Here is a 14,633-nt window from a genome sequence, read left to right as displayed (position 1 = left end):
TGAAAGACGATGAAGGTTAACAGCATTGTGCTGCAAGTCAAGCTGGCTCCACTGTTTGAATGCATGTGTGCACGCTGAGATACTGAATCATGACATCAGTCAACTCGAGGCTCAATTAAAGCTGCTGCACCACAAAAATGCCAAATAAGCAGCTCAAGGCTGTTTTACTGCTTGCAGTGTTGGGTGCCACCCAGTCAGTGAGGACTCATTGACTGATCCTCTGTGGAACGCAAAGAAATGTCTTAAGGTGTTATGTCTTAAGGTGGGGAATCTTTTCCAGCTGTGTAGTCCACACACAAAATGGAACTCCTAATTATTTACACAAGTGCCATATTCAAGTCACCATAAGATACACAGAGATTATAAGTCACCATAAAACTCATGTCTACAGAGATATTTGTACATTGGACTGTAAACAATACTCATTGCTATCCTGTGTAATCAAGACTATTCACTTTTAAATTATCAAGAAGTCCTCATATAGTCAATGCACTGTTAAGGTTAAGTAAGAATCACTTCACAGAGTACATAGGTAAAAATGAGCAAAAACGATGTCTGACTTACAATTTTCTGCATATTTTGGCATATATCTCTTAAGATCATTGTGCCTTGTTGTCAATTAATTTTAATGTGCTGCTGCAACTTTGTGCTGGCTTCTTGTCAGTGCTGTCATTTATCAGTGTTTCAGAACGCCAAGGTGATGAGTCAGCACATAGCACTAACTGACATTTAGGAGCAGTCACTTGGATTTCAGTGCTGAGTTTTGGAAAACAGCCACACTGCAGAGATCAGATGAGTGCAACAAAAGCAAGCTCTGGGACATTTCTTTGTCTGAATTAGACATCAAACACTGCAGGAAAATGTCCAGGCTCTTCCCAGAGCACAATAAGAGCCCCAGAAACTGGTTGTACCCTGACTTTGCCCCTTGCTGACCACGATCAAGAGACCCTAGTGAATAAGCACAATGGGTGAAGCATTAGCACACATATCTAGAAGAAACATTGCCTTATTGGGGCTGGATGTTTCTAAAAATACAAGTGCAAATGAAAGAGTACATTCAACTTTAATTAGGGAAGGTAGCTTGGATTGCAAGTTAAAAAAAACTTGATTAGCATCATAATTCACTAAGGCATTGTCTTGTACTTCATGTCCCTCCATACATAAGGGATAGAACAACAGATGGGTTACTACAAATGTAGATTAAAGGGGATTATAATTGGAGCACAAAATATAATAGAATTTGTCTATCTCATTCTCTCTACACTTCAGATCTCCTTTCTTTTTTCTGAACCATGTAGTTTAAGATTTGATTCATTGAAAGCAATGACAAATTAACAGGCCAAAAACAGAAAGAAATGAAATGTTGAAAGACATTATTATGATAAAAATAAAATTACAGATACATAGTATATACCACATTTTAAAGTTACAGCAAATAACCTTTCTAATTTATTATATTTGAGCAATTTCCTAGATCTTTGAGCGATTTCAGATTCTCAAGAACGTAGGAAAATGTATCTAAGCTAAGAATGGATCAAAACTAGAGTGCTACTGTCTTGCAGTGGACAGTCAGCACTGATGCAGACAAGAAAACAGTAGACCAAAGAAAAGAGAGAAGCAGTACTTCAGGAAAGCCCATGTAGAAGGAGAAGGCTTTGTGATGGTAACAACTTCTATCTGTAGCACTGCTTTAAATTCTTCAGTTTCTTTCAAAGAGGAAAGGCCTTTTAATGTTGTAGCCTTTTAATCCAAAACCCAACCAGGACCATCAAAATAATCTACATTTACTTGTTCTGTCCCTGTATTCTCTGCAATCATAACATAAAGGTAAGTGATCAGTAGATTGTTATAATTCCTGTACTTATAAAATAAGTGGGGAGTTTGTTAGGAGTCTCAGTGGAAACACACATTTAGTGAGGATCATTAAGCCTTACAAACCCACAAGGAGTCGTTCTGGATCTTCATGTTTTGGGATAACTATACAGGATGTTCATGATCAGATTGTTTTTTGTGTCACTTCACCTCAAACATTATGATACAAATGTTAAGAGCAGATGTGAGCATATGTGACCAGTTCTCCCTGGTCCAAACCTGATATTCCAAAACACAAATTAAACTCTTGAGGACAAGTCCATCTATACAGTGCCGAGAAAATATTTTGAACCCATTAGTTTAGTCTGCATTGTCATGGATGTTTGACAGCTCACAAAAAATTTAGATTCTCATAACATATAATAAGATCTTCTGTGAGTCTTAATAAAAGATCAAGGTAACCGTATTAACTATCTAACACAAAGACGTAAGATATGTTTGGATTATTTACTCAACTATTAAATTTAATTAATGATCCAACCATTAATATTCTAATGTGAATAAGTATGTGAACCCTTAGATTCAGTAGTTGGTGGCACCTTCCTGAACAGCAGTGACATCAGCTAGAGGTTTCCTGTAATGTATTATCAGTCTCACATGAATATCTAGATTTTCTCACTGTGGCCAAAAAACTCTTGACTTAACTGACCAGAGAACATAGTTCCAGAAATCTTGTGGATCATCCAGGAGCTCTTGCCTGAAGGAGAAGGGATGACCACTCACTGTGGTCTTCCGTTAATAGACTATCTATCTGACAGGGGATGGAGGGAGCTTGTTCAGACATCTGATTAGACTCATTTTATTTCTGAACTCTTCCGAAATTTCTTTTAATGACATAACATACTTCCACTAACTTGTATGGTGAAGATAAAACTCACAAAGATTCTAACCATTATATATTACTTCTTACTTGTTATTCAATTATTTAACCACCTTATTCTAATTACCACCTTAATTGAACTAAATAAGGGTTCACTTATTATTTCACATACACTGATTCTTAACTACTCATTCTTTCAACTTTATACCATTGCATGTAAAAAAACACTGAATTGGTCAATATAAACCATTTGTTTACTTCAGAAAAAACAGGTTTTGATTAAACTTTTTCAACTTTTTCTCGACACTGTACTTTCTATAGACCGCAAATGCAAGATGATGTCTAAAAGATAAAACTCTCCTGCACCTGATTTTCCACACTTGGCAAGTGAATAAAAAGTATTTGAACAATGCTGGACAAGTTGAAAGATTAGAAACAGCTGATTAGGGATTATTATGAAGCATAAGATACTAAAAAAGTTGACTTGACCTTTGCCATCTTTTTTTGTCTACATTCCAGGATATAGGAACAACATTAATTTGCACTGATGAAAATGGGAAACATGAGAAAAACAAGAGCAGAATTTCCATGCCTGGCTTCAGGAACAGCACGCCTGTGTCTCCAGAGGGAGACAGGGAGATGTACCATGGGTAATGACTCATTCAGAATGTAAGAGAGCTCTGAATAAGAGAAAACAGTTCAGAAACCTACAGATGAGGCAAACAAATTAAAGTGTATCTCAGGATGAAGTTCACAGATGAAAGATCTTTATCTGTGTATTCTCACTAGGCAGAGTCAGTTCAGGGGACAGATGTCTTTCACACTTGGGTGGCAGATCACTGGAGCATCTTATTAATATGTATTGTCTATAGGATTCTTTTCTAACATTAGTGCCAAGAGAGGAGACAGGGGAACAGTTCTACTGGAAAATGAATGTGTAAACATTTGGCAGCAGAGTACATTTTTAGTTATTGTTCTGGTCAAGAGGCACCAGTAAGGAATTTCCAGGCGGGATCTGACAATGAAATGTCCCTGGTTGTCTTTGTTAAGCGGTAATCAGGGTGAGGTCAAGTCCAATAGTTGGAGGGAGGAATATCACAGTAGTTATTCTGAACAACTGTTCTTCTCTGGCAGCTATGAGAAGAGATCATTCTTGATGAGGTGTGCCATGTGAAAGCTCAATCAGAGATCGGGACTTTAGGGTGGAACTCTTTTGTTGCTGCATCCCGCTTTTAATCATCATATAGAGCACCTTGTGAGATCCTTGGCAATGATAGAAGGTGCTCCAGAATCTGGGCGGTTTTGTTGGGGTTCTTGTTTTGAATCTGCCCATGAGTCCTCATCAAAAAAGGCCCACCCCAAGAAGCCAGCAGGATTCCAAGTGAAGCAGGAGAACCTGGGTTCACACAGTGAGGCCCCAGTTTGTTAGGATGGTCTCTAGATGTTTAGTAGACCTACCCAGAGCTTCCTGGATTGGTTTCTGGATGGGATATACTATGAAATGTGCCTTACAGATGAATGTCCTTCCGAGGGTGAGCAGTAAGAAGCAGCAGCTCACCGGGGGTCTTAAAGTGAAGTCTCCAGGCAGCAGGATCCTCTGCGGACATAGTACCGGCGCACCTCCCCAGAGTCCCCACAGCCCTCTGGACGGTGTACAATGAGGACAGGGAAAAACCTGGCGTCGCGGTAAGTCGGGGGGCTGTCATTTACCGCCAGCTGGCTGGAATAGGAGCGGCAGCACTGCTCATCCAAGCAGCATCGCTCGGTCAGCGTGCTGCTCCGGCTCCGCCAAAGCCCCATGGTGCGCCGAGAGCCATACATGCGGCACAGCGAGAACCGGGAGGTGTCCAGAGAGAGGCGAGAGTGGAAGGCGTGCCGCGAGAAGATGGAGGAGCAGCTGGAGCTGGTAGCTGCTTGTCTCTGCCCGTCCTGGAGCTGGCAGCACTGCTCACAGTCTTGGACCAATGCCCCATAACTCCTAGCAGGGTAACTGTCACGCAGGAAGCACGTGGATGATCCAGTTTCTCCAGAACCAGAACCAGAGCCTCCCAGATCCATCAACATGGCCTCAGAGTAGCTGGGGATAAGCTGACGGTTGGATCGGATATGCCATTCGAGCTCGGTGCTGTCCACGGTTTCTGCTCTGGGAAGACCATAGTTACCATTCCTCAGGGGTATGTCATCCCCTGAAGGAGAGGCAGCGCTGTTGTTGAACTCCAGTCCAAAGAGTTTCTCCACGTGGTAGTGCACATAAGCCGTGCGATATTCAATCAAGACACGAAGCGGCCAGGACAGCATGAGCAAAGCAGCCAACCAGAATGCCACGTGAGAGGCATACCAAGGAGGCCGGTCAGGGTCCACATAAGCTATCAGGTGTTCTTTGAAATCTACGTTTTTTAGCTGCATTCCTTCCCGGGCTTCCATGTAGTCATCCAGCCCTTCAATTTCGGAGAAGAATCTGGCACGCTGGTTGAGATAGGCGTTCTCGGGCCCTGCACCGGCAAAACTGAAGCACTTGGTGAATCTCAGCCTGGTAGCGGGGTGCCCCTCGAGCCCTCTGAGGTCCCTTGACACATCTCTTACCCCACAGCGGCTGTAGTCAAACTCGCCTTCGGCCACGTGGGTGTTGACCCGCTCATGGTAGACCTGTGTAGTGGTGTAGGCATCTCCATTGCGGTAGCGGGTAACCTGGCGCGTCCTCCTGACGAAGTGATAGCTGATGGCCTTCCACCAAACGCAGGGGCGCGCCTGCCGCATGCGCAGGACCCTCTCGTACACGCTGTCCACATCTGCTTTGCACTGGAGCTCGCTTCGAGCGCGGCAGTGCCAGCATTCCACCAGGTACACCGCGTACAACATGAGCAGGAAGGCCAGGGGGATGTAGACGTAGCCGTCCGAGCATGGGCTGTCATGGTAGATCATGGAGCGGCCCCCCATGTTACCCCCCCGCAGCGAAGAGATGGACGCCGTCAAAGAGGAGGTGGCTGAGGAGTCGAAGCTCAGCTTGGTGACTCGCGTCAGCTGGCACCATGCGACTGCGCCTAGACAGCCGTACATCAGCAGCGAGAGCAGTAGACAGCGCCAGTGTGACTCGCGGCACATTGAGGCGCTCAGAGACTGCTTCACTGGCCGCTGCTGTGAAGAGACAAACAGAGAGAGAGAGCTTTCAGGACATGAGCCCTAAATTACTGATTGTAAATGATAATGGGATTTGCTGAATCCCCCTTTCAAGTCTAGAGGAGTCATTTAATGAACAGATAAAACACGGAGCACTGCAGCGCTTAAAAAAGTCTGCAGAGTATCTGTAATGTACTTAATTATATTTTCCTATAATCTGCTATTCACAGTTTATTGATATTAAGACATTGCAGAGTGACTTGATAAAATTCAGTGGGCAAAATTCTGTCATTCTTTTTGAATATTCATCTTTTTATAGTGTGATTTATGCCCACATTCAAAGAGCAAGAGCCTGTGGAGAGTGTCTGAAAAATAATAAAATTAAAGGTAAATGCTAATTTTAGTTTTCAATATAATAAAGAAAGAACTGTGGCACTCTAGAGCAAAGAAGATAGAGGATGTAGTCTTCATCTCAAGTTTAATTAGTTAAATAGAAGTCTGAAGGTTACAGATTCTATGTAATTAATCCCCTGTGTGACTAATGAAAGTCAAAGAACAACCTAGAATTAGAGGAATTACTCTTGTTTGCTAACCACACAATAAGGGAAAACAAGAGTTTAAGTTGAAATTTTTATTTAGGGATTATAACTGCATTCTTGTGTGTAATAATGTCAGTACTACAGGTTAAAAATGTGAAGAAGAACCTGTACGTAATCTTTCAACACTCATTGGGGTTCAGTTTTACAATTTTAAATAACTTGAAGAATAAAAACAACAACTGTGTTTTTACACTTCTTCAATATTTAATTTGTACCAAATCATTGCAGTGCGTGTCCTGATGTCTTTGAGATCTACTATATATTGTCTGCACTTTATTCATAGACCTTTTTACAGATCCTTTTATACCCTCTGTCCATTTCTAGGTGTCTTCCTATGTTAACATAGAATTCAGAATTTGATTACTATTTAGCCTATGATTACTGAGGGCTCATTGCCATTTCATCTTCTAATTGAAAACCAGATCTCAAATGGACGTCTTCCATCGAGTCTAACTGAATCCGCTCAAACTAATAGAATAGCTGGCAACAGTGTGATGTACAAATGGTTAATTGCCATAATTGCATAGCTTCCTATTCACTAATTACTCTAAATTGACTTTCTTTAAATAAGAAAGCCACATGTAGTTCATCTTCCCTAACAAGACTTTCCACAAGTCATCACTATTAATGCACTGTGATTTTTAAAATGTTCCACAGATTCCCAAATGATTTTTTTATGAGCCTGGCAGTGGTACTGTGACTGTGCAGGGAGAAATGCGAGTTAATAACGTGTCTGATATTTAAAATAAAAGGTTGAAAGGCTTTTTAAGAGAGAGAGAGGGGGAAAGTGTCATGTAAATAATTGAGCAGCCTCTTGAAAGAGAATAGTAAAAAATGTCTACGAGTGAGCAAGGCTGAGAAGCTGTGCAGTATGGTTGATTGCAAAGGGAGGGCTTGTTAAACTGCCCACTTAACCCAGGACCATTCAATATCCCCTTTACACTGAAGAGAAATACAAAAAAACACTCCATGACTGAGGGAAGTCTTTTGGCAGCTTTAAAAATGAACTAATCGGCTGCATAAATGAGCAAACGTAGTCCAATTAGATTAAGCACATATACACAAAGGGAACACAACCTGCTGTATTCCTTTTTGAACTCATTCATTTGGTCTAGGCCCCTTATTGCATGCTGTCAGCTCCTGCCCCTGCTTCATGGCCCCCACCTCTGTCACCAACACTGGGACACGACCTTCAAAGGCACATCATGGTTATGGTTCGAAAACAACTTTTGCTCTCTGCCGCTCATCCATCCATTGCCATAAAAATGCTTTCTCCCAGTAAGGACTGCAGCCTCCTGGGAAACAGAGAGGGGGTGATGGGGCTGCTCTCTGCAAAGGGCGCCAATTTCTCGCAGGGTGCCGTAAGTCAGGTCTGTCCAATCCTGGTCCTGGAATCCCACACCCGGTTAACATTCCAGCCGAACGTAATCGCCTAACCGAAGCTTTAATTGGGCCAGCAAAGTTGTTGGAATAGAAGTTGATGTTCTGCCTGGCTTTTGTTTTCCTCGTGAAACGCGATAGTGAAAATGTGACCTCCACCATGTCGAAGGGCTGAGAACAGGCCGACAGGTCAAAGGCAAGTCAATTACAGGGTCAGCGGTGTAACCGAGAGCAGGGCTGGAACAAAAACCAGCAGGCGTGTGGGCCTGTAGTATTTGGGTTGGGAACCCCTGCTGGACCTAATCATTTGACAAAATGGTTCCAGCTATTCCCACAAACTCAAAGCATTAATATATGAATCCTAAACCCCCTGTCCCACCTCTCCATCTTCAACTCCAGCTCCATTGACTCGGCTAATAAAAAAGTAATGTGAGGAGCTTATAGCAGCAATCTCTACAAGACGAAGCACCTAGGCAAATGACCACTGCTGCAATTCTGACCTCCAATGAATTGCTGCTCCTTTTCAGCAAATGCATTTTCTTTGAGCTGTTCTATGTTGTACCTTTCTAATTACTTTACTGTCCAGGATCAATACTATGCAGCCAAGGCACTGAACTAGAACAGAGCAGCAAACCAGCAGCAGGTGGCTATCCGAGTGTAGCTTAATTCATCTTTCCTTGCTATTGTTTCTGAAAGAAGAGGAATTCTAATTTACAACTCACTTCCGAGACATAATTTGTACACCTTGGGTAAAGGGATTCTGTCTGCCTGCTTTGTTCCTTTTACACAGAAAACTGGAAAACCGATGCTTCCTGGATTAAGAAAGCCATAATAAGGCCTGTTTATGAAGAAAAGACTGAAAGAAAACAAATAACAGCTTTTAATTGCTCAATATTTTGTCTAAAGTTTTTGCTCGAGACTAAACATTTTCAAAGGCCCCTCCTACATCTCAGGGAGTTCCTAAATTTGCGCCAATTTATTCTTTCCGTTAACAAGAAAGGCAATAATTCTTATCTGATTCCTCTCTGTTTGCCTCCTGCAGCCATGCATGTGAAAGAGACAAGCTCCCTCAGGAGACGGTCCTGGGGAGATTGTATGCCAGATTGTGGTAATTGGTTTTCCCATCTCTCCTGCCAGCTGGAAAGGGGTCTCAGGCCCTTTTAAGCAAACACAAACACCCCTCCCAACCCACTTCCCACCCCCCACCCACCCCCCAATCTGCTGACCCATGCTTCAGAACCATTTCATTGTAGCGAGGTGGCAGGGAGCCTGGAGACAGCGCGATAGTGAGGGGACGTGCTGGGAATGAAATCCAGCAGCCGTGATGGCAGACGTCAGGCACCTCGAACGCAGACAGGAACAGAGAAAACACACTGCGTGCTTTTATTTACCGCAATGCAAACTGCACAGGATAGGACAGGGACTTACTGTGCATGCAAAACAGCACGTCACACAGCAACAACCCTATACTACGTCTACCATTATGAATCGTTCACACTTTCTTTTGTAAACCCCTTCACTAGTGCTCATATCTGCATTCTCTGCTTCTTTAAAATGCTGTCACAGATACAAGCTTGCGACCGGTATTCTGACTCCTGTCATCTTGAACGCCGTGACTGATAAATGAAAGACTCAGTCACATCATGTTTCTAGCACGTGTTCTTTACATTTGGCTGGCTGCAACATTTGTAGGTCCACCAATCCTCTCTTGCTTCTTCTGGTAATAATAATTCCCATGTGCTGTGAGCTCCCACAGTGCCGTGCTGAAGGTTTTTTTTTAAAAACTGTGATACTGCATCGCATCTCGTTACCTGAGGATCTCAAAGCCTTTCACATTGCCATTATTTTTATTGAAGGTCTGGGGAAAAGAGGTTGACGGGGCCTAACAAAGCAAGTAATCTCTTCATATAAAGAACCTCGAGCTGTACAGTATTATGGAAATTAGAGTAGATCCTTTAGTCCATCCACAGAACATGGTTACCCCTATATCTGATTTTTGAAAGGAACTTGTACAAAAAAAGGAGGTCCTCTGTCACGAGAATAAGTACACCTCCTCTCCTGGCTTCTAAATTCAGAGGTCATTATCACAGCCGCAGATCCTGACCCACGACAGACTGGAAGAGACGATCATCCAATCAATGCTCTTACTCAGTTATCAGTTTTGCCTTTTTGTCTAACACTTTTTTCCCCAAGGATCTACCTCAATTATAATGTGAATACAGTATTGTATTATAAGAACTTAACATCAATTTGCTTGAACGTGTGTTTAAATGAGTAGCTTTAAAAGAGATCCTGCGCATGAAAAACTTGTGAACAGATGGATTACAGGGTGAATCTGAAACCACTTCCTGCTCTCTGTCTAGACTCCAGAGAATAAACCCACAAGGGGTTTAATTGGAGTAATTACTCTCTGTATAGCCTCAAAACAATACATGATCAAGTCTGTTAATCAGGGTTGTTTCTAAATTTCCACATTAGAAAACTAGAATTGCAAGAATTTGTCTTCTCACTGGTCTCTCTAAAAATAGGTGTTATTAGCATTTGGCCTTACTCCTATGCCTCAGTTCGACTCAGCACCCTACATGTACATGTATTCCCCGATAACTGAGAATTAAGCTGACTGATCCCCAGGCATAGAAATGCTGGGAAAGAACATCAAGGTTAGTCCAGCAATCTTGCAACTGACTACAAAAAGAAACATCGGAGGACTAACACTTCAAGGATCCGATAAGGCTGATCATGATGATAGCACTAAAAAAAGAGGCAGTGAAAACTGGGGGGAGAAAATCAGGTTTACCACTCCCAAACTGTTTGTGAAAATGACTATTTTCTGCTTCTCTGTGTTAAAAAAATCCCATCACTTTTTTGGCACTTCTGGCTTAATTACAGAGACTTTATTATTCCTTCACTTTGCTGTTTCTGACAGGGGATATAAAAAAGAGTGCTGTGATAGAGATAGCCTGATGTGTTTCCCTCACAGGATGTTGCAGTAATCTGCACATGATCCTTGATGAAAGCATTGCAATTCACCTGAAGGATAAAGTGGAAGTGTGATGGATTACACATAGCAAGCATCACGATTATGTGTACAAAAACAGGTAAACAGTGTTTTTGTGCAAATCTACCATAGTTGATTGCTTATAAGGTAAAACTGCATGAATCTCCATACAGCAGAATAGCAATGAGCATTCAAGCATACAGCTTGTCCATTTCATGTTCATATAAAAAAGAAAATAGGATAGTTATATGGGCATGTTTCAATTCTCTCTATTACTAATATGGTTAATTAAGTTACAACAGATCATACAAAATAGAGAAGAACATAATTTTCATAGTACAAAATATCACACCTTCTCCTATGTTTTCCCTCTATAATTGAGAGGGCCTCAGTCCACATCTTTCGTGTTGTGGGATGCCTTTTTGGTATGGTGTGGGGTTAAAATAAGATGTTTCAAATCCTTAGCTGAAACACAAACACACATACACCCTTTAACACCTTTAATATGTTTAGTTAAAATCCTCCTGCAGCTCAGAGATGGTATTTATAGATGGAAAAATGTATTTATATTTCACAACATTAAAAACTGATACTTTTCATAACCTAGCTAGGACTGAGAAATGAATGTAATGTGTTGGCACAAGATATGAGGTCACATTTACAGAGATCTGTACAGCAGTATCTTGTGTACAGCAATTGCTATAATGTGTTAGAAGCTGTTAAAGACAAGAATTCCTAGGCAACTAAAAAATAAATCTAACATCTATAGCATATACAGGACTTCTCAATTTCAGCAGATAACTGCTGGCCATGTAGGTGATTAAGTTTAGATTTGCTCTAGTCATTTATTAAATGCTGCATTAACTCAACTTGTTTTGAGTTAAGGGGGCTTGAGCTTGAAGAAAATAAAGGTTTTATGTTTCTGATCTTGGCAAAGTTAATAAAAAACAACAGATATACAAAACCACAAAAGGTATTGGCAACCAATTTCTTTGTTTGCCTTTGTACACAGTATTAAAATAATGGTTTAATATTCAAATTTAAAGATATTTATACTTCACACCCACTTTAAAAGTTGACCTTGTTTTTTTTTTACAAATCACCTTTCTTTTTTTTACAATTATATCCCTACCCAATTAAACATCTCCTGTTTAAAACTGTGTTTTCTTGCAACATTTTCTGGAAAATTGATTTTTTTTAGTAACCCTATAAATTGATAGTTTTTCCAGTACTGCCTTTTTTAGGCTATCCTCATGTCTGGCTGTCTTCAGATAATGAAGTCTGACTGAATTTCAGATTCAGCACAAATCATAAAGCTTGAATAACATTTTTATATGTTCAGCATCAGAGTGGTACTTTCAGACATCTCAGCTGATGTGTTGCTTAATTTACCATCAGCATCACACTGGATTTATCAAGGACAAATCAAACTAAACCCAAGAACTCAAGCACTACATTCATGCGCTACACTGTATCAGTAGATGCAGGTGGCTTAGCTTCTACAAAGGTTGGAATGACAGATGGATGGAATGTCATCTCTGCATTTAAAAATTCTATGCAAAAAACAATATGCAAAAATGCTGGGTTTGTATTGGACTTTTTACAGATCAAAAGCCATTGAACGTATTCATAGGCTATCGTGAAAGCAAACTAGCATACAACACCACTTCGCAAAGTCTGAATGTACTGTAGGTAACATTTAAAAGAGAGGAATCTGTTAGCATATTGTACTGTGGATGTTCTATTTTGACAAGGATATTTCAGTATGAGGCTCTTAGTACAAACCAGGAGGATGAGAGTGATGAGCTAAATTGTCTCTTGTTCTTAACTTTATGTCACACTCAAGTAGGAAACATAAGAACATGAGAAAGGTTACAAATAACAGTAGGCCATTTGGTCAGTAGTTTAGTAGTTAATTGATCTAAGGATCTCATCCAGTTGCTTCTTAAAAGAAACCAGGGTCTCAGCTTCAACAGCATGGCTCTGAGTAACTTGTCCACAATTATAAATTGTTTTAAATCTCATGGGTTTTTGACCCTTTGACTCATGTCAGGTGGAAAGGACAGAACAAAAAATAAGAGGTTGCTAGTTTGAGTCTCGGCTGTCAAGAATTCCCCTTCTTGGCCTTGACTGTGGGGTCTGAGTGACCCAGGTGACATAGACTCTTTCAGAAGTCTTAACTGTTCAATCTGAGATCACAATGTTACTTTCATTAGAACTGTGTAAAATGGAGACTGCAGTTGCTGTATCTTAAACTGGATTGAAATTTACTCTTATGCCTACCTCAAATTAAGGACAGAATGATGCCACAGAAAAAAATGCTCTAAAATGATAATCTTTTCACAAGAGCATGTCTGTTGTGAGACTCAGAGTTCACTCAATATGAGGCCAGTTGCTGCCAGATTTGTTTTCCTGCTTCTGCCTATCAATTACACTGTGCCCTACAGCATCAGTGTTAGACGATGGTACTCTGCAAATGACTTAGAATGTTTTTTGTTTGTAGATAATAACAATATTTAAGATTCTGAAATGACTTAAAGGAAAGGTGCTAATTTTTCAGTCAAAACAAGGAGCTCCACAAACACATCTAAGACTAAATGGTACTAGCAGTAGACTGCTTTTATAACGGTTGTAATTCCACCCCTTGATATATTTTTACTTTGTATAATAGGTGGGAACAGATGCTGAAAGATAACTTTTTACGACATGTTATTATTTTTTATCTCATTCAATTTTCATAAACGAAAATTAAGGCACTCTTCAACTGAAAAATGTCAAGATCATGAGGGGGGAAATATTCTTGTACTGAGACGGCAGTGGGATAGTTAGGGATCTTTCTACTGAATGATCGTCTCAGACAAATAATGAGGTATGGTAGTCACAAAGAAATTTCGAGTCATGCAATGCGTTTGTCCTGCATCTCACCTCTTCCAAGACGTCGATGCTCGCGGGGGTATCCTCGCCTTCATTTGGGGTGCTCGGCGCTGTGTCTTCCGCAGCGGTGTCAGTTTCGACCTCAGGAGAGAACATCCTGCTTTCTTGACATCGCAGACCCGCAGTATCAAAACCAGTCCCCCGATCCCGGCTCCCTCGGTCCCAGCTCAGCTCCTTTCCCCTCCCGAGCCGCCGCTGGTCCGGAGCCAAGGAGGACGGGGATCCCGCTTAAGGTGCTCCCATCGCGGCGAGGGGGGCGGGGACGGAGGGACTGCAGAGGCTATCCGACGCGTTCAAGGACTGTGGAGAAGGAAACCCCCCAAATAGCGCGGGTTGCTTATGGTATTTTAGCCACTCCGACCCAAATGCACAAGCCATTCCCCGCAGCACCATAAATAAATAAATGCACCAAAACTTAGATGGAGACTAGTAAAAAAGTCCTTCTTAATTGCTGAATGAACGATTCTTTTGCACACAGAAAAATTAGGTGACGCCTTGAGCATATTTCGTAATGCATTAAATAGCGAGAGTAGTACAGCACACCAACAATTCAGCATCCGCTGTCCTTGAGCACAATTACTGAATCCGTCCCCTCCGTCCTCCTTGCCAAGCGTTTTTTTTTGTGTGTTCTTTATAGCATCAGGGGTTGGTGATCAACAGTACGGCAAATTAGCCTGTTAGGTCGTTTTCCAAGAAAATGCTGCCGCAAACAAATAGAAGCTCTTTTAAACCGGACTCCACCAAGCGAGGTAATCTTACAACCCCAGCAATCTCCGCAGCGGTGCAGTGTACTTTGAGCTCGGGTAATAGGAACATGTGAGCATCTTTTTTCATTGAGAAATTCAGAACCGCCGGCTCTCAGCTGCAGCCTGGCTGCCTGGTGCTCAACACGGCCATCCCGCGTGGAGTAGGA

The 14,633-nt window shown here is 41.6% G+C and overlaps 1 protein-coding gene across 1 annotated transcript; it reads right to left on the bottom strand.

Moving 5' to 3' along the window:
• Window positions 1-1,044: 1,044 nt before the first annotated feature.
• On the bottom strand, window positions 1,045-14,633 carry LOC102694850 (transmembrane protein 151B). Its single transcript, XM_006643059.3, has 2 exons — window positions 13,712-14,633; window positions 1,045-5,827 (listed from the first exon to the last, which is right to left on the bottom strand). Exons 1-2 carry the CDS (start codon window positions 13,814-13,816, stop codon window positions 4,259-4,261), a joined length of 1,674 nt encoding a protein of 557 aa, XP_006643122.1. The 5' UTR covers window positions 13,817-14,633; the 3' UTR covers window positions 1,045-4,258.

Source organism: Lepisosteus oculatus, chromosome 8 (assembly GCF_040954835.1).
Source record: "Lepisosteus oculatus isolate fLepOcu1 chromosome 8, fLepOcu1.hap2, whole genome shotgun sequence".
Classification (NCBI taxonomy): domain Eukaryota; kingdom Metazoa; phylum Chordata; class Actinopteri; order Semionotiformes; family Lepisosteidae; genus Lepisosteus; species Lepisosteus oculatus.
Note: the sequence above shows the minus strand (reverse complement) of the source record. Positions and strands in the feature narration are given on the sequence as shown.

Coding starts and splice junctions, on each gene's coding strand:
- LOC102694850 (XM_006643059.3), bottom strand. CDS start 13,816: ATGTTCTCTCCTGAGGTCGAAACTGACACCGCTGCGGAAGACACAGCG. Junction 5,828..13,711: donor GCATCGACGTCTTGGAAGAG/GTGAGATGCAGG, acceptor GTCTCTTCACAG/CAGCGGCCAGTGAAGCAGTC.